This window comes from Ornithorhynchus anatinus, chromosome 1 (assembly GCF_004115215.2).
Source record: "Ornithorhynchus anatinus isolate Pmale09 chromosome 1, mOrnAna1.pri.v4, whole genome shotgun sequence".
In the NCBI taxonomy this organism is placed as follows: Eukaryota; Metazoa; Chordata; class Mammalia; order Monotremata; family Ornithorhynchidae; genus Ornithorhynchus; species Ornithorhynchus anatinus.
Window position 1 is genome coordinate 83,863,996 of NC_041728.1, and position 19,041 is coordinate 83,883,036.

General features: G+C 36.7%; 1 protein-coding gene across 25 annotated transcripts in view; it reads left to right on the forward strand.

Annotated features, from left to right (window-relative positions):
• Window positions 1–19,041, forward strand: part of RIMS1 (regulating synaptic membrane exocytosis 1) — a 531,371-nt gene that overhangs the window by 335,521 nt on the left and 176,809 nt on the right. For 20 of the 25 annotated variants that reach the window (XM_029064002.2, XM_029063826.2, XM_039912344.1 and 17 more), the window contains 4 exons: window positions 868–1,024; window positions 3,191–3,316; window positions 6,435–6,497; window positions 13,611–13,700. In XM_029064002.2, coding sequence (XP_028919835.1) covers window positions 868–1,024; window positions 3,191–3,316; window positions 6,435–6,497; window positions 13,611–13,700 — 436 coding nt within the window. The remainder of the gene's footprint in view (window positions 1–867; window positions 1,025–3,190; window positions 3,317–6,434; window positions 6,498–13,610; window positions 13,701–19,041) is intronic. The other 5 variants (XM_039912326.1, XM_039912328.1, XM_039912348.1 and 2 more) reach the window with 1 other exon arrangement.

The following is a 19,041-nucleotide window of genomic DNA, read 5'->3' on the forward strand; positions in this document are numbered from 1 at the left end:
CTCCACTGGGTAAGGGAGGAAAAGGAAGATAAGTGACCTGTCAAAGCAAATAGAGAATCACAAAACTCTTCCCTGCTCCATTAATATAAGATGTTATTGATTCTCCTACACTGTTACGATGTCACAGCAGAACAAGCGCAAAAACCATGCTGATGATATAGCTTCTGCATGAATCCACTTTACCAGCTCTAATTCACCTTGGATCCATGCCCAAAAAAGTCTGCATGTTTTAGGGTATTTCCCATGTAAGGAGATTTGTAACATACTGGGCAGAGGATAAAGAGGCTGTAAATCCTCCAAAGATTTGTAAGTCTCTTCTTTCTTGAGTAGCAAGACAGCAATTCCTTGGAGTCTGATAGTATCTTTCTTTTTGTAATAGTTCTTGTTCTTTTTCCAAAAGCCAACACTCTCTGATCCAGAGAAAATGTCTTTGTTGTTTTAGTTATAGTAGGGTGATTTAATAAATGATGTGAAATGAAAATTCTGTAGAGATCTGAGGTACGTACATGGACTGGGTTAGTTTCGTATTGCTTAACTATAATTTTTGAAATGATCTCTAGCAAATCATAATGTTTGAAATTTCGACTATCATATCATGTCCAAGCTCTATGAAAAAAAAATTATAGATCACTGAATTCTAATCTGCTCTTGTGCATGTTCATGTTATATTAGGTTGCATATAAGTATATATACATATCTACATATATATGTATATATACTTGCTCTGAAGGAAATGCTAATATGATTCTAATTGCATGGCACTAGTCTTCAGTAGGTAAATGGCTATTATTTCAAGCCTCTTTCCATCAAATTGCTTTCTCCTACTGTTTATGACTGTCTGACTACGTTCTGTTGTGCTTCTGTCAGTCGGTTTTAGGTCTAATACTAGAGAAAGCAAATCCGCAACATTAACTGTGCCAGAACAGCAAAGAGCCACTCATCACCGCTCACGATCTGTATCTCCTCACCGTGGTGACGATCAGGGCAGGCCCCGTTCCCGTTTACCAAATGTGCCATTACAGAGGTAAGCTATGTAGCATGTCAAATGCCCTTCATGATAAACATGATCCAAAAACTGTTTATATTGCCATCTGGAGAAAACAGATCAAGTTTTTAAATGAGTGAAAATAAATAATCCACATAAATCATGGGCAATATTTAACTTTTTTTTCTAAATACCTTTGTTGAAGGTAACAGTGTTATTAAGAGGCTTATTCTCTGTGTTGCTCAATTTATCTTCCAAGAAATGTCCTTGAAAGGGAGAGAGTTTACTTACATTACAATTGTTGAGTGTAATTTTCCTTTGTGATTTCATTACCAATGCCCCCAGCTCTGTCTATGTCTCTATGGGCCAAATACAATTTTTAAAGATGCCTTTCCCAGGGAATTCTTTTATAGCCTAAATTAGCAAAGGATAAGCCTCAAGTTAATAACCAAACTGATGTAGGTGAGATAAAGCCATTCCTGCTTCAATCCTTCCTAATTTTAATCAATCCATCAAATAGCATTTCAAATAGCATTATAAGTGCTTATGTGTGCAGAGAAAAGGACCTTAGAATTAGTAGACATGGTAGAGCTTAAACAACTAGTGGGGAAGACAGACACAAAAATAATTTATGTGGAGAAGGAAGAAGAAGGAGATACACGTGTAAGTTAGTTCTTAACATGGAGGAGATATGATTTTATGAAGTCTGGCCTAGTGAGAAGTACATAGACGTGGGAGTTAGAGGACCTGGGTTCTAATCACATTGGGCATGACTTTGGGTAAGGCACTTAACTTCTCTGTGCCTCAGTTGCCTCATCTGCACAGTGGAGATTCAATGCCTGTTTTCTTCCTACTTAGACCATGACCCCCATGGGGGACCTGATTATCTGGTATCTTCCCCAGTGCTTAGCATAGTGCATAGTAACTGCTTAACAAATACCACAATTATTGTCAAGAATATTTCCAAGACTTAGGATAATAATGCTGTTGGACTGTGATAATAATATTGTCATTTGTTAAGTGTGTCAAGAACTGTGCTAAGTAGACTATAAATATAAAAAAATTAGATTCTCCTCCAAGCCCTACCTACTTTTCCCCATCTCCCACTCCCTTCTGTATCGCCCTGACTTACTACTTTTGCTCTCCACCCCCACACAGCCCCACAGCACTTCTGTATATATTTGTAATTTATTTATTTGTATTGTTGTCTGTTTATTTGTATTGATGTCTGTCTCCCCACCTCCAGACTGTGAACTTGTTGTGGGCAAGTATTGTCACTCTCTATTGTTGTACTGTACTTTCCCAAGTGCTTAGTACAGTGCTCCATGCACAGAAAAGCACTTAATAAATATGATTGAATTGAATTGAATCAGACATCCCTTTCCCAAATGAGGCCCACAGTCTAAGAAGGAGGGAGAACAAATATTTTATCCCATATTTACAGATGAGGAAACTGAATCACAGAGAAGTTAAGTAACTTGCCCCAAGTAATTCAAAAGGCAAGTTGCACTGTTTCTCTAGGCCTAATGGGAAAGTTAGGTGTAGGAGAAGATTTTGGAGAAGATAAATACCATTGATTAATTGATTGATTGATTGAATAAGAGGAATTCAATTTTGGACATATTGAGCGTGAGGTGCCATTGGGACATATATTTAGTGATGACATGGAGGCAGGAGGAAATGTGAGATTTCAGAGGAGAGAGAGCAGGACTAGAGAGTTTTATTTGGGGTCATCTGCAAAGAGGTATTTGTTGAAGCTGAGGGAATTTCAGGCTTCACCACACCTCAAACCCTATCTTCTCAATCCTTAACTAGCCCCGGTATCCTCTTAATCAGTCAATCAATTGAGCACTGACCATATGCAGAGCCCTATAATGTAATATAGGAGAGCATATAATGCAACAGATTTGGTCAAGAGGATTCTTCCCCTCAAGGAGTTTACAAATCAAATGCAGAGTCTTTTCAAAGAAGATTCATAATGTATTTGAAGAGATGGAAAATGGGCTAATCAAACTGCACAATAATTATACACTGCTATCATACTTAAACCAATCATTTTGTTAAAAAACCAGCACCTTGTCAAATGATGTAAAACATAACTGCTGACAAGCATCCTGCTTTCCTATTATATTGTATGCCTTTTGAAATATAAAAAGTTAAGTACTGATGGAAGCATGGATATAATATATGTGAACTTACTTTTAGGAGTTTAGATGAAATTCATCAAATGAGAAGATCACGTTCTCCAACAAGACACCATGATGCCTCTCGAAGTCCAGTAGACGACAGGTCCAGAGACATGGATGATCAGTATTTGTCAGAACAAGAAAGGTACCATTTCATCTTAATTATCTCAAAGTAATTTTCCAGTAGAAATATCTCTCTTTGATTGGGTGTTTGTAGTTCTATAATTGAAAAACAGAAGCCATTTCAGTGAAATGATAATTTATTCATAGGAAGTAGTTCAGTTAACATCATGGATCCTGCAACTAGCTGTTTTCTCCCTAGTCTCTATTATTGAATATTAAGGTCAGAATTTTCTTATATCCACTTAGTCTGAATGTCCTTTGAAGACCAAAACATTCTTTTATGGGATAATTTTCCATCTAAAAAGAAACTTTCTCACTTTTAGCAATTACTCCTGGAAAAATTCATTGAGCTTTTTGCAGCTGGGAAAACAGAGGGAAAAAATGTTTAGTCTAGTTGTTATACTTAGGTTCCTGTGGAAAACAGAATTTCATTTGGGAGTTTTTTTGCTTCTAGAATAGTATGAGGAAACTTTAGGTCACTTCTCAAAGAGTGGACCCCCAAAATGATCCTGGTTAAATCAGTCTATCAATTGTATTTATTGAGTGCTTACTGTGTGCAGAGCACTGTACTAAGAGCTTGGGAAGAATATAACGTGAGAGTACACATGTTCCCTGCCCACATGGAACTTACAGAAAATTGAATCATTTTTTTAGCTTGAATGGTTTAGGCTGATTAACACCATCAGATTCAATTGAAAATTCAGTATTTCACTTTCACTTGGCTTGGAATACTTGGGATACAATACTTTTAGTATTTGTTCTTTCTGACACACAAATATAATTTAACCACAAATTATTTCCATTATCTTGTGCATAAGCTTTTTAAGTATCTGCTTTCTTATGGCAGTTAATATTTTTGAAGGTTTTTTACTTATTTTTCTCCTCACATTCTATCACTGAACATAAGAATCATATACATGATAGAGTAATTTGAATTACAATCTGTAATATAGCTAAAAATAAATGTGAACATTTCAGTTGCAATATGCCCTGCAATGTAACAGAAAAGATTTACCCTATGCAATCCATTTTTAATTATTCATGGATACATTTAGAAAGCAAATAATATTAATTATCTTTTGTGATGCAATATATGCTATCGATAGATGTAAACTAAAATTTTGTAATGATTCTAATTTGAAAAACTAAAATAATTTAGGGTGAAAGCAGCATGACCTGGTAGATAAAGAATGGGCCTGGAAATGAGAAGGACCTGGGTTCTAATCCTGGACTCCACCACAAGCCTTCTCTGTGATCTTCGGCAAGTCACTTCATTTCTCTGTGCCTCAGTTACCTCATTTGTAAAATGAGGATTAAGACTGTGACCCCCATGTGAGACATGCACTGTGTCCAACTTGTATCTACCCAGTGCTTAGTACAGTGCCTGTCACATAATATCTTATCATATACCATAAAAAAAAGGTAGAGAACTAAAAGGCACTTAACATATCAGACTATCATGTTTGCTTCTTCACCTTCATCTAAGAATCATTCATGCCACTTAGGTAAGAAATTCAAGGAGTAAAAGCCTCTTATGGATAATATAAGTTTTATGGTGCAAACCAGGAAACTGAGACTTGAGCTCTAGTTTATGATTAAATAAAAAGCACCATTTGGGCATCAAATGTTGTCCCTTAGTAATTTATCATTACTTAGAATTAATATTTTTATAGTAATTTGAAACAAAAGAACTTCAGTGCATAGCTAATAGGTATTGTTGACATATGATGATATCTCACCTGAAAAAAATTAATGAAGTTTCCAAAGCATATAACTTCAAGCAGAGAGTAGGTAAAGAATTGGGGTAATCTGGATCATATAAAAGCAGTTAAATTTCAGGCAAAATAAAGAATGATTTTCTGTTATGTAATTATCTTTCTCTTCAGAGAACACAAGATTTTGTCCAGATTTTCCACATATTGATTAAGGAGTCAAGCAATTTGGGCATTTCTACTTTGTTATTTACATGGACATTTTTTGAGGGTGTACTTTTATGAAAATATAATGATGTTTTACACGTACTCTCCAATCTTCCATAATTCTCTAATATTTTCTAAAATTTTGAATTGCACATTTGCATAAATGAGGAGGGTCTAAAAGCATGTATCTTTCTAGAAGAATCTTGGAGGCTTGATCTAAAGCTTGTAGATGGTGAAAAGAGTGCATGTTATTATAAGATCCATTATATGGTACAGTGGGTGAAGCACTGTGCATGCAATGGGCTATGGGGGGGCTCCCTGGAGGTTGCTTCAGAAATGGTCCCTGGTCGTACTCTAAACAGAGTGTGACTGAGAAAAGGGACAAAGAGTCACAGGTGAAAAAACCACTGGAGATTCAAAATTCTAAAAACAAAATAGTAAGACTAATACTTCACTGCTACCTACAAGGAACAGTGTTCAGCTTCCTCACAACTCCAACAGGTTTAGGTGGGTGGACTAATGTGAACAAAATTTCTGTTCTCCACTTGAGATTCTGATTGTTCCCTATTAATTTCCATATTATTGTTGGTGGCTGAGAAATGAAAGAAATATTGTATTTTCCCTGTTGGTCAAATAATTATTTTATGTAGGTTTGACTGATATGTTAAGAAGGGTAATTTAATTACATTGAAGAAAGATGTCATACATCCTTTTTATTATGCATGGTTTGACCCTCACCAGTTGTTGATCTCTTGGAGATTAATAAAAAAGCAACAATGATCATGGGTTTATGGGGACATAGTAAAAAATTATGTTCTGACATAAAGTCAGATCTGCAATTATTTTCCTTTGTATTTCCATGAATAAATTTTCATTCACTTCACTTCCAAAACTGTTAACATCTCAATTAAAATAAAACTATCTCAAGCATTATTTGCTTTCCAGTATTCAGATAAAAAAATTATAATTTTAAGAAGTACCCAATTGAGTGATTAACAAGCTTTGGTGTGGAATATGAATTTTGTGACCTCCTTGTTTAATTTGCCAAAATACTGTCACTTTTTTGTTTGTTTTAACACTGTCAAGAAAATATGCCAGTGCAGACTATCTGGTTTCTTTCCCTTTTTTATGCTTTCATTGCTACATCACTGACACAATCCATGTCATCTAATGCATCATGATTTTTATCTGTTTCACTCAACATCCATCCTGTCTGTACAGTGAGCTTCTTATGCTGCCCAGAGCAAAACGAGGACGAAGTGCAGAGTGCCTACATACCACCAGGTAAATACAGGAATTTGATAACAATGACTGTCTGTGGTGAAGTTCTTCATATTGTATACTTCTCATTCCTTTAGTGGTAGAAAATATTGCAGATGGGTAAATCACAGTTCCCAATTAATCATTACTCTTGTTCTTTTAATCTTGGAAAAGTATTTATTAAATGTATTCATGTTCTAAAGGTAAGCAGGCTAGTTAACCTGCTTTGTATTAAAAACTAGAGACTGTAGAACTGAATGGGGAATTGCCATCTTTTCTCTGCAGTTACAATGCAAGTAATATGCTAGATACTGCCTATCTAGTCACAAGTGGCCTGGTCTTTCATTGTTTGGCCATATAATTTTGCCTCTTATGATTACATTTTTTTTAAAATTTTCTTTCAATTTAAGTCCCTGTCCTGTGTTTCTCTCTCTGCGTGTATGTGTGTGTGTGTGTGTAATTTTTAATGTACTCCATAATGTGAAATTAAAACTCAAATGCTAACATCTCAAACCATCCTAAATGCTAAATGAGCTCAATGATGATTGAAAGCTTTCTTTTAAACATTGCTAAGTGATGATCGTAAAAGATAATAGAAAGTACAAACGAAGTGTTGGCAAATTCAGGTTTGTTTCTGTCAGCCCAGAAGGGTGATCTCTGGGCATGTAGGAAAGAGGAGGAAAACTCCAACATATTCCCTCAGTTTTTGTACTACTTTATGCAAGCCCTGCAATGTGCACAATGATATAGAGGGAAGGCTCTTGCACTATGTCAAATTTTGGAATTCATAACTAATGTTTAAAGAGTCACCATGATGACTAAAGGACTGGAAAAACAAACTAGAAAATCTATGAAGAAAAAGCAAGCAAAATAGGGATTATTGAATCTAGAGAATGGAAGATTTAGGGATTTCTAAATATAAATTTTGTCATTAACTGAATTAAAAATGTTTTATTCACAACACTGCTTGAACAAACTACAAAATGATCATGGGATTATTTCTCAAAGAGAAATAGCCCATTTCTTGCAAAATATAAATTTTAATCTTACTGAAATATTTTTCACTGAATCGTTACTCTTGTTCTCTTAATCTTGAAAAGTATTTAATATGTTCATTTTATAAAAGTATGCAGGGTAGTTAACCTACTTTATATTAAAAACTAGGAACACTAAAACTGAACAGGGAACTGCTATCTTTTCTCTGCAGTTACAATGCAAGGAATGTGATAGATACTGCTAAATTATATTAAGAATTTCATTTTGATAGACTATTGAAGCAGCTAGTATCTATTAATTTTCTGTTTACTGTATCAAAGTTAAGGATCAATAACCCATATTAGGGAAATCTTGTTTAATATTAATTTATCTACATTATGTTTTATATACATTGTTGGCAGGATTTATGCTAATTCCAGAATCTTAACTTTACATTCCTGATTTAGTAATAAATTTTGGATCCCTCTGGTACACCATGCCTGCCTTTAATTTTAGGAAATAAATTATGGAGTAAAAATCACTGATTCCTCATTGCACTGATCCTGCTTCTAAAGTATCATTGCTTTTATAATGGTTACAAGGGAAACAGAGGAAGCAATTTTTTTTAAAAAAAGACACCAGTAATTTCTCTTTTGCTATCAGTTATCCCAATCTTCAGTAACAGTGCATAACCCGCCTGAGCCACATATCTAAATCATCACTCCTATTCCAAAAACATAATGCTGACAAGGTAGGGCATGCGGAACTAATATTCGTATTGATCAGTTCTCAGTCCCAAGTCCCCAATTGTTTTAGGAGGTCTTCTTGGTTTTAGCCCTAATTCTACTATGTGACTTTGGGCAAGTACTTAACTTCTCTGTACCTTCGTTTCCTTACCTGTAAAATGGGGCTATTTCTTAAGGTGGTTGGTTATAAAGGTAAAATAAGATAATTTGTTAGAAAGTCCTTAATAATGATAATGGTATTTGTTAAGTGCTTAACTGTTGTAAGCGCTGGGTAGACACTAGATAATCTGGTTAAATGCAGTTCCTACCCCACATAGAGCTCACAATCTTAATCCCTCTTTTACAGATGAGGGAACTGAGGCATGGAGAAGTTAATTCACTTGCTCAAGGTCACACAGCAGACAGGTGGAGTACCCAGAATTAGAACCCAGGTCCCACTGACTTCCAGACCTCTGCTGTATCCACTAGACTGCTCCCTACCTCAATCTTGTCTATCTCACCGCCGACTTCTTGGTCATGTCCTGCTTCTGGCCTGGAATGTCCTCCCTCTTCATATACAACAGACTCTCCCTCTTTAGAAGCCTTATTTTCCAATAAGTAGCACATCTCCTCCAAGAGACCTTCCCTGACTAAGCCTTCCTTTCCTCTTCTCCCACTCCTTTGTGCATCACCCAGATATGCTCCCTTTGTTCATCTCCCCTCCCAGCCACACAGAACCTATCTACATATCTGTAATTCATTTATTTATGTTAATGTCTGCCTCCCCTCTAGAGTGGAAGCGCATCGTGGGTAGGGAATGTGTCTATGTTATATTGTACTCTCCCATGCACTTAATATAGTTCTTTGAATATAGTAAGCACTCAATAGAGATGACTAACAAATGTATTTTAAACAGATTAAAACTATTTCTGCTCAAGATATTGGAGACTTCTCAAACTAATTATCAAATGATATAGACTTATCAATCTCACAGGCCCAGCCCCTGCTATTTCTTTGTCACCTGCAGATCACTCCCTGCCTCTTCCATTTTTGCTCTGCTCCCAAGCCCTGGACTGGGTGCTCAGAGTGCACTTTGCTTCAGATATGGCAGGATCGGAGGTGGAATCGAAATGACGACGCCATATGTCGCTCTCTGCTGGCAGCATATGGGTCCTAGCCTAGCCCAGAATTCCACAGTGATGTACCAGACTCTTCCCCAGACACCAGGCTGATCTCGTGTCCTCCTCTTTCGCCATCTCATACAGTGCCCTCTCACCATTGTTCACTACTGCTTGGGGTGGCAAGCATCACGACTAGAAAATATTTTTATTTCACCTCTATAAGCCTTTTTTGTAAATATAGATCCTAGAACTAGGAAAATGAAAAATTGTTAGATTGTCTTGAAATGTATCATGAAATACATCCCTACTCATTTGGATCTACCATTAAATAAGTAGTTGAATAAAAGCAAAAGCAGTGTTTCTGTGGGTGATGTGGATAATTTTCTAGTGGTTTATGATTGTGACAATGATAATACTAATAATTGTGGTATTTGCTTAGGGCTTGCTTTTGCCAGACACAGTCTGAAGCACTGCATAAATACAGTACAGTCAGATCAGACACAGGCCCTGTTGCACATGGGGCTTGCAGTCTAAGAGAAAAGCAGCATGGTCTAATGGAAGGGCCTGGGAATCAGAAAGACCTAGGGTCTAACTCCGGCTCTGACACTCATCTGCATCGTGATCTTGGACAAGTCACTTCACTTCTCTTAGACTCAGTTTCCTCATCTGTAAAATGGAGATTAAGGCTGTGAGCTCCATGTAGGTTATAAACTGTGTCCAACCTGATTAACTTGTACCTGTCCCAGCACTTAGAACAGTGATTGGCATATAACAAGCTTTGAACTAATACCATAAAAGAATACAGAGGAAAAACAAATATTTAATCCCAGTATCACAGATGAGGAAACTGAGGCACAAGAAAGTTAAATGACTTGCCCAAGGTCATGCAGCAGTCATGTGGAAGGGCTGTAATGATAACTGTGGTATTTGTTAAGCACTGTACTAAGTAGTGGGATAAATGCAAAGTGGTAGGTCAGACACAACTTCTGTCCCAGTCAGTGTAACAACTTCTGTCCCAGTCAGTGTTCACAGTCTACATATGAAGGAGAACAGTTATTGAATCCCCAGCTTACATATGAGGAAATTTGTGGTGCAGAGAAGTTAAGTGACTTGCCAGGGTCACACAAGAGGCAAGTGGCAAAGACAGGATTAGAATTCAGGTCCTCTGCCTCCCAAGTTCATGCTCTTTCCATTAGGCCATGATGTTTCTTACTTTTCTGTCTGCTTGCTTTTCCACTAATTCTCATTTATAGCTCTAACTCACATCCAAGCCTGGTTTCCAGTCCAGTTACCAGACTTTTGACTTGTGATTCAAATCAAAAGTTGCAGGTCCAAGAGACTTTAAAGTTGAGAAAGTGCCCCGCCCCCCGTTCATTCATTGTCTTAATTATTAAATGCTTACTGTGTACAGAACACTGTACTAAGCACTTGGAAAAGTACACTATACAATAAAGACTGACAATCTCTGCCCACAATGAGCTCACAATCTAAAGGTGGGGAGACAGATATCAATACAGATAAAGCGATGTAAATACAAATAAGTAAAATTGCATATATATATACATAAGTGCTGTGGGGCTGGAATGTGGTGGGGGAGAGCAAAGAGAGCAAGTCAGATCAACGCAGAAGGGCGTGGGAGATGAGGAAAAGTGGGGGTTAGTCTGGGAAGCCCTCTTGGAGGTGATGTGCCTTCAATAAGGCTTTGAATGGCGGGAAGGGGGAGAGTAATTGTCTGGCAGATTGGAGGAGGGAGGGAATTCCAGGCCAGGGGCAGGATGTGGTTTAGGGATCGGGGTGAGACAGGTGAGATCGAGGCACAGTGAGAAGGTTAGCACCAGAGGAGCAAATTGTGCAGGCTGGGTATATGGAGAATCGGGGTGAGTTAGATGGGTCAAGGTGATGGAGTGCTTTAAAGCCAATGCTGAGAAGTTTTTGTTGGATACGGAGGTGGATAGGCATCCAGTGGAGATTTTTGAAGGGGGGGCTGACATGTCCTGAACGTTTCTGTAGCAAGATGATCTGGGCAGAAGAGTGAAGTATGGACTGGATTGGGGAGAGGCAGAAGGTTGGGAGGTCAGCAGGGAGGCTGATGCAGTAATACAGGCAGGATAAGATGAGTGATTTATAACATGGTAGTAGTTTGGATGAAGAGGAAAAGGCAGATTTTAGCGATGCTGTGAAGGTGGGACCGACAGGATTCGGGGACAGATTGATTATGTGGGTTGAGTTAGAGAGAGGAATCAAGGATAACGCCCAACTCATAGGCTTGTGAGATGAGAAGAATGGTGGCGCCATCTACAGTGATGGGAAAGTCAGGGAGAGGACACGGTTTGGATTCCTCACTCCCAACCAAACAATCAGTGGTATTTATTAAGCACTGTGTCCGGAGTACTGTACTGAGTCCTTGGGAGAGTACAGTAGAGTTGCCAGAAACGATCTATTTTCTCATGGAGTTTACTATCTAGTAGAGAAGGTTTCTCTGTTTAGTTTTTTAATGGTATTTGTTAATCAAGAAATCAATTATATTTATGCTCATTTGAGTATAACACTGTACTAAGTGCTTGGGAGAATACCGTACAACAGAATTCCCTGCCCACAACAAGCTTACAATCTAGAGACAAAGCACTTCTATGTACCAGAAACTGTACTAAACACTGGAATAGATTCAAGCTAATCATGTTGTACACAGTCCATGTCCCACGTGGAAGCTCACAGTCCTAATTCACATTTTACCAATGAGATAACTGAGCCGCAGGGAAATTCAATGACTTGCTCTATATGACACAGCTGACTTGTGGAGAAATTGGGATTAGAACCCAGTTCCTCTGACTCCCAGGCCCATCCTTTTTCTACTAAGCCATGATACGTCTCATGAGGAATGTACAGTCTTTTTCTCCTCACCCTTTTCCTAATGTCACTTCTCTCCCCACTATATAAGATGAACTTTTCGTGAACTGCCAACTGTAACTTTTAAGGTACTTTTCAGTCTTTAAAAGAGATAACTAGGTCAATAGTAAATTAACGATAGCACTTTGCTCTCCGGGCTACAGAGAATTAAAACCATGATCCAAAAGGAATTAAAGTTCTGGATTAATTTTAAAGACCAATTTAAATCCAAATCTGATTTAGAAATAGCTTGCAATTCAGAGGAGACTATTAGGCAACTAAGATATTGTTAGCTTAATTTTATACAAAGTGATAGTATGCAGTTACTCATCTCAATCATTCTATTTTCCTATCAATAATTCCACTCAAAAAAAGAGGACCTCCACCATCTTTTATTTACACCTTGACAAACCAGCTGTAACACTGAAGCTTAATTCAAATTTACATAACGTTTCCTTCATATTTTTTAAATGTTTCCTACATTTGTCTGTTGACTATTCCACCATTCTTTTAGGCAACATAAAATATTACCACCCAAGATGTAATTAATTGCTAGAGAATGGTACTAATTGGAATATTTGAAAGTAAGAGATGAAGCACTGAGTCCCAGTTAGCTGAGTCCTTCCAAGGAATGGAAAGCTTTCCATTACATTTGAATGTTGAAAAAAGAAATATTCCATAATTACAGTAAAATTACATAGAAATGATTTTTACCATAAACTGTACAATCTCTAGAATTCCACTAACCCCTAATTCCAGATATTTTAGTTACCCCTTATTTGTAATTTAATTTTATGTGTGTCAATTGTTTGATTTTGAATGTGAGATTTAATTTGTATTATTTGAAATCATTTTAATTTATAAAGCACAATATTGTCTGCATTTGCCAAGACCAGCTTAGTGATTAGACAGGACATATACCTTTTTGTGATGGGCTTAAATTCATAACTCCTGAGTTTTCCAGATGAGTTATTGGTTAGGTAAGATCAAGTGGAACTGCTTTTTTTCCATGTCTGATGTCTAATGTGGCTTGATGGCCATATTAGTTCAGTTGCATAATTCATGATCCTCTGGATTGCCCTTCATTTTGTTTTGGAGTAGCATTTCTTTTTTCTATAAAAGGGGTTGATATTTTGCTTTATTGCTACCCTTACAGTTTTCCATGAGTAGGTATTTTTTATTCTCATTTTCAGTCCACAATACTTTGAACAATTATGCAAAGCAGTTCAAGCATAATCTTTGTTTAGTTTCGTTTTCTAAACAAGGTCATCCAGTCGTCTCTTTTTACATCCTTTATCAATTAGCCCATGATGATTCTGCATCTTGTGTAAGGAAAGCATTATTTTATGATTTAATATCTAACACGATATTCCTTTCTTTGTTTTCTTTTTCTTTCTCTTGTACCATTGGATGCATTGCACTGGCACTAGTGAACTGCAGCCCTCCCTTGACAGGGCTAGGAGTGCTAGTACCAACTGCTTGAGACCAGATACTAGTTTGCATTCACCAGAACGAGAAAGGTATAAAATAAAGACTTTCTTAATTTCTTGTCATCATTTTTGGCAGTCTTTATCAGTCTTGTTCCATGTGAATCTTCTACCTGTCTGTTCATTCATTGTCGGCTTTGGTGTTTGGTGTGAGCGAATACAGTTTCTCCTGGGTACTGCTTTTTCCTTTTCATTTCGGGTCCAGTATCATTAACCCAAGAAAAAGCTCAGTGAGCCTTCAGTATGCTCTCATGTGCAGGGTTCAGTGAAGTAGCTGAAGGGACCATTGCTCGACTGTTGTATCCATTGTTGTCTGTCAGTGCTATTATAAATGATTTTGTTTATATTCCAACCTATTCATTCAAAATGGGATGTAATTCTTCTATTATGTAAAAGAAAAAAAGACAACATGATTCAAAGGTGCCATGTTTCAAAAAGGATTCTATCCCTGAGCTAGCAAAGACACCAATTTTTATATATTCTTCATCTTTGGTAATCATCATCATTAACATAAACTATGTTTTCACTAATATAAAGGATGTTATGATCACATATTTTCAGGAATTTCTATTTAATTTTATGAGTGTTTTTCTATTTAATAGTAAACCTATTTTTTTCTAATGCTTTCAATGATTTTCAATGCAGACTATACCTAGAGATGCGTGGCATAGAAAAGGCATTTTAGTACATATTATAAACCTAAGAATTCTCCTCAGAGATAGTGTTGTGAAATATAATCCTTCTTAGCTTTGTGAAGAACTTGAATTGTTTCTGTAGTATTTAGTTGTGATTGCTGAAGCTTTTCATTTTGTTGGATTCAAAAATGCCTGGATTTGTGTCTCCCTCTTTTTACTTATTGATGGGATGAAGGAACAGTTTAAATGAAAAGATGCATTTAAAATGTTAAACAGAATTAAAATGATGAAAGGATTAGTAACCATCCTCCCTCCTTCGTGTAAAATATTAAAAAGAAAAATAGGTGAGGCAAATATTTTGAGACATTATAGTGATATTTCTGTTTGTCAGTTAAACATTTTCTTAAAATCTGCTCCTTAGTAAAATGTAAATATAATGTAAAATATAAATATAATAAATATAATATAAAATAGAAAACAAACTTTCCTCAGTTTTAAATTAAGAGAGTAAATACAAACAAATAAAATAAATGCTTATGAAGTAAAATCTACAGTGATTTAGTAGATAGATAAAATGGTAAAAAAGAAAATAGCATTTCCAAACCTAAAGTTTACAATTGTGGAACTTTATTTTAAAAATGTAGTTTTTACCCACTCCCAGACATTCCTGAACATCGATGAATAATTTAAAGTCTTCTCATTATGGACTGAATTCAAATTACTAGGGACTTGGAAACCTATGGAAATTTGGACCTATTCAAAGAGTCAAAATGGGTTAACTAAGACCATAGTTAAAGAAAAGCCAAATAAAGCACCCAGTTTATAAATGAAGATAATATTAAGGAGATTCTCTATATAAAAAATACAAAAGAATCTTATGTAGACAGTTGGGTTCAAGGAAAAAGTACACTTGCTGTTTCAGTTATTGCATCATCTTTGACATTTCCACAGACCTGTTCAACCAAGTAAACCCAGTGATTTCTTTAAAAATCCAATGCCTTTCAGACCCCCAATTTTTAAGACCTTTTTATTTAGTTTCTTAAAAGGAATCATACATTTCTACTGGACCTGACAAAATCTGCATTTAATGAAGATGGTGTATTAGGGGAGTAGGTGGCCAGCAGTCGAGTTTTAAATGAAAATATCCAGTTTTCAACTGGTCCGTTACCTTCTTGCTATTAATAAACATAAGCTTTTATATATGCTTTTTAAAACTTTTGGCACCGAGCTTTTTTTGACACAACTTCTGCAACTTGGGCATGGTAACAAACTTGACATTGACATTGGAGGGGCATGCAAAGGCTCTACAGCAAGTGGAGAACTTAGGAAAACACTGCAGGAACCCACAAATTTTGCAGAATTATGGGTACTAGCCTTAGTTTTACCATTTTATTGTGCTGCAAGCCTGTTGTGATGCCTGGGTCATCATATCTCCTTTCCAATGTGTGTGAGGACCATCAGTGACCACCCTAACTAGAAGTTGTCAATTATCCTGCCTCAGTGATAAATGGTATAGACAACCTAACTATGGACAAGGAATTCCAAGTTAGTTGACACATTCTTTAGAAGACTGCCAGAAAACAGATTGTGATAGCAACCGGACTTCAGGGTTTAGACCTGTGGAAGTTTTGGAGCTGTAGTGCTGTTACTAAACATGGCAAGTCAAGATCAAAGACCTCTACTGAACATTTGCTATGTGCAGAGAGGTACATTACCCATTTGGGAGAGTACAATACTATAGAGTTTCATGCCCACCAGGAGTTTAGATGAGACAGACATTAAAATAAATTGTGGGCTTGTACTTAAGTGCTGTGGGACTGAGAGTTGAGTGACTATCAAGTCCTGAAAGGGTGCAGCCCCAAATGCATAGGTGATGTAGAAGGGAAAAGGAGTAGGGGTAAGAAGGACTTAATCAGGGAAGTTCTCTTGGAGGAGATGTGATTTTAATGAGGCTTTGAAGATGAGGAGAATGGGGAGGAGAGGGAGTTCCAGGCCATGATCAAGGTGCACTCTGGATGTGGTTGGTGGTTGATGTGGAGCAATGAAGTGTGTAGGATGCATTATAATGGGAAATCAGCAATGTAAAATAGGGGGAGCAAGCTGATTGAGTTCTTTAAAGTCAATGATAAGGAGTTTCTTTTCTTAAAATGTTATAATGTGGAGGTAAATGAGCAACCATAGGAGATTTCTGAGGAATGGGGGAGATGTGAATTTAATTATTTTTAGAAAAATGATAGGGATGGCTTAATGACGGAAGGACTAGAGGGAGGAGAGAAAGGAGGTAGGGATGTAATGAAGTAATCAAGACAGGGTATGATAAGAGCTTGGATCAGTCTAGTAGCAGTTTGGGAGGAGGAAGGGTGGATTTTAGCAAAGTTGTGAAGGTAGAACTGACAGGCTTTGGTGACAGATTGATTTTGTGGGTTGAATGAGAGACCTGGAACAAAAGGAACAAAAGGAACAAAAGCTTCATTATTGAAGCTGTGGTCACTTTAACGCAGCTCCACTGGGTGGACTTTATGAGAAGAATGGATGGTGTTAGGATACACAAACAGCTTTTGAATGGTGAACTGGTAAAGGGATGGCTGAAAACAAAGGGTCCATGGGGAAATAGTTTTAAGGACTATGTGGAAGAAATGTGAGACTGCAGAGAGGGAGAGAGATAAAGTTAAGTCTCATACAATCTGGCAACACAGCTGGTCACTTAGGGAACAGTTGCAGCAGTCAAAGCATTATGCAATCAAAAAGAAGTGGTTGTTCGGGAGCAGAAACTTCAGGAGGATTTTATGAACATAAGTGAAAGCAGTATCTGTCTGAAAAAGTAATTATAGAACAACCTTTGTGAATAATGTGTTCAGGCTGTCATTCTACGTGGGTCCTGTCAACCACACAGTCTTCCAGAGATAATTTCATTGTTAATGAAAACTCTGGTAGTTATAGTAATGGTATAGTAATAATAGAAGAGTTTTCACCAACAAGCTAGCTTTACCTCTGTAAACCTGGGTGGTTGAAAAGCCCAATACAGACTTAATAGTCCAAACATATTATGCACAAAATTGTTCTACATTGACTTTTTCAGTCATACACTGTTATAATTATTATCATCATCATTATTATTAATTATGGTACATGTTAAGTGCTTATTATGTGCCAAGTACAGTATTGAGTATTTAGATAGATACAGGGTAATCGTATCAAATGCAGTTCTTGTCCCACACAGGGCTCACCTTTTAAAGGGAAGAGAGATATTTAATCCCCATTTTGTAAATGAGAAAACTGAGGCACAGAGATATTATCTTGCCCAAGATCAGATAACATCAAGTGACAGAGCAGGGATTAAAATTCAAGTCTCCTGATCCTAGTCCTGCCCTCTGTCCACTAAGCTAACACTGCTTCTCAGGTCATTTAATAAAAAAGGAAAGCATTCTACAAATAATTTTGAAAAAGAAAAAAAAATCAATCAATTGTGTTTATTGAGAATTTACTGCATTCAAAATACTGTACCAAGTGCTTGGAGAGTACAATATAAGAAAGTAAGTAATGTGTTCCCTGGCCACAAGGAGTTTACAATCTAGAGGGGAAGACAGACATTAAAATAATTTACAAATATGTACATAATGGGGCTGAGGGTGGAGTGAAAAAATGGTACAAAACCAAGTGTGAAGTTGCAAGGAAACTCCATGTGTTTAACTAAAATTATATATTTAACTCTTTCTAATTTATAGCTAAACAAAGTTTTGCTGTTTGGGACTGTGACAGTTCACTATTGCATGTTAAAAATTATGTCCATACTCATGTGCATACTGAAGAACATTTTTGCTAAATGGCCATGGTGTTTTAAGGTATAAAGAAATAATAGCATGCCTACTCTTCCAGCTAGGTATCAATCAGTCAATCAATCAATCATATTTACTGAGTGCTTACTATGTGCAGAGCACTGTACTAAGCATCTAGGAGGGTACAGCAGAATTAGCAGATACATTCCCTGCCTATAACAATCTTAAAATGTCATCCAATCAAGGAATGGTATTTATTGAACACATACTATGTGCAGAACTATGTGCATACTAAGTGCTTGGGAGAGTACAATGCAACAGAGTTGGTAAACACATTCCTGGTCTGCAGTGAGTTTACCATCTTGAGGGGCGATTTGGATATTGTAAGTCTATGGAAAAGTATTTTTGATGTTCCCAAAGGAAAGAGGGGGAAGAATGTACCTCTTCCCGGTTCTATGGCATGGAACTCTGAACAGCCATTCTACCCCTGAGGTAGGCAGCATCAGGTAGATAACTTGCTTTTTCCTGAGTGAAACTCATGGGACTGTCTGGCCCTTTTTGGGCCTAAGAGTCAGAAAGAATTCAGTCGCCTAACAAGAGATATGGTTTCTATAAATTACTATTTTAAATCACCTGAAAGGAATCAGTTAATGACTGAAAGTAAATGGCAATTCAAATGAAAAGAAAGCCATTTTATAAAGGAACAAGATAGACTGTGAGATAAAGTGATCTGAAAAACTACTTTTGAAAGCTTAATCAATCATGATAAATGAAACAAACTTTTGGTTTTTACATTTGTACATCTAAATAATATAAACTTAGATTAGATGTAAAATACCTTTAATTTTAATGGTCCCACAAAATCAATATAGTTATCTTCAATGATATATATTTAGGATAGGTTCACAATATTTTTCAGGGAATCTACTCCATCATAAACTCTTGCTAGAGGTTCAGCACCCC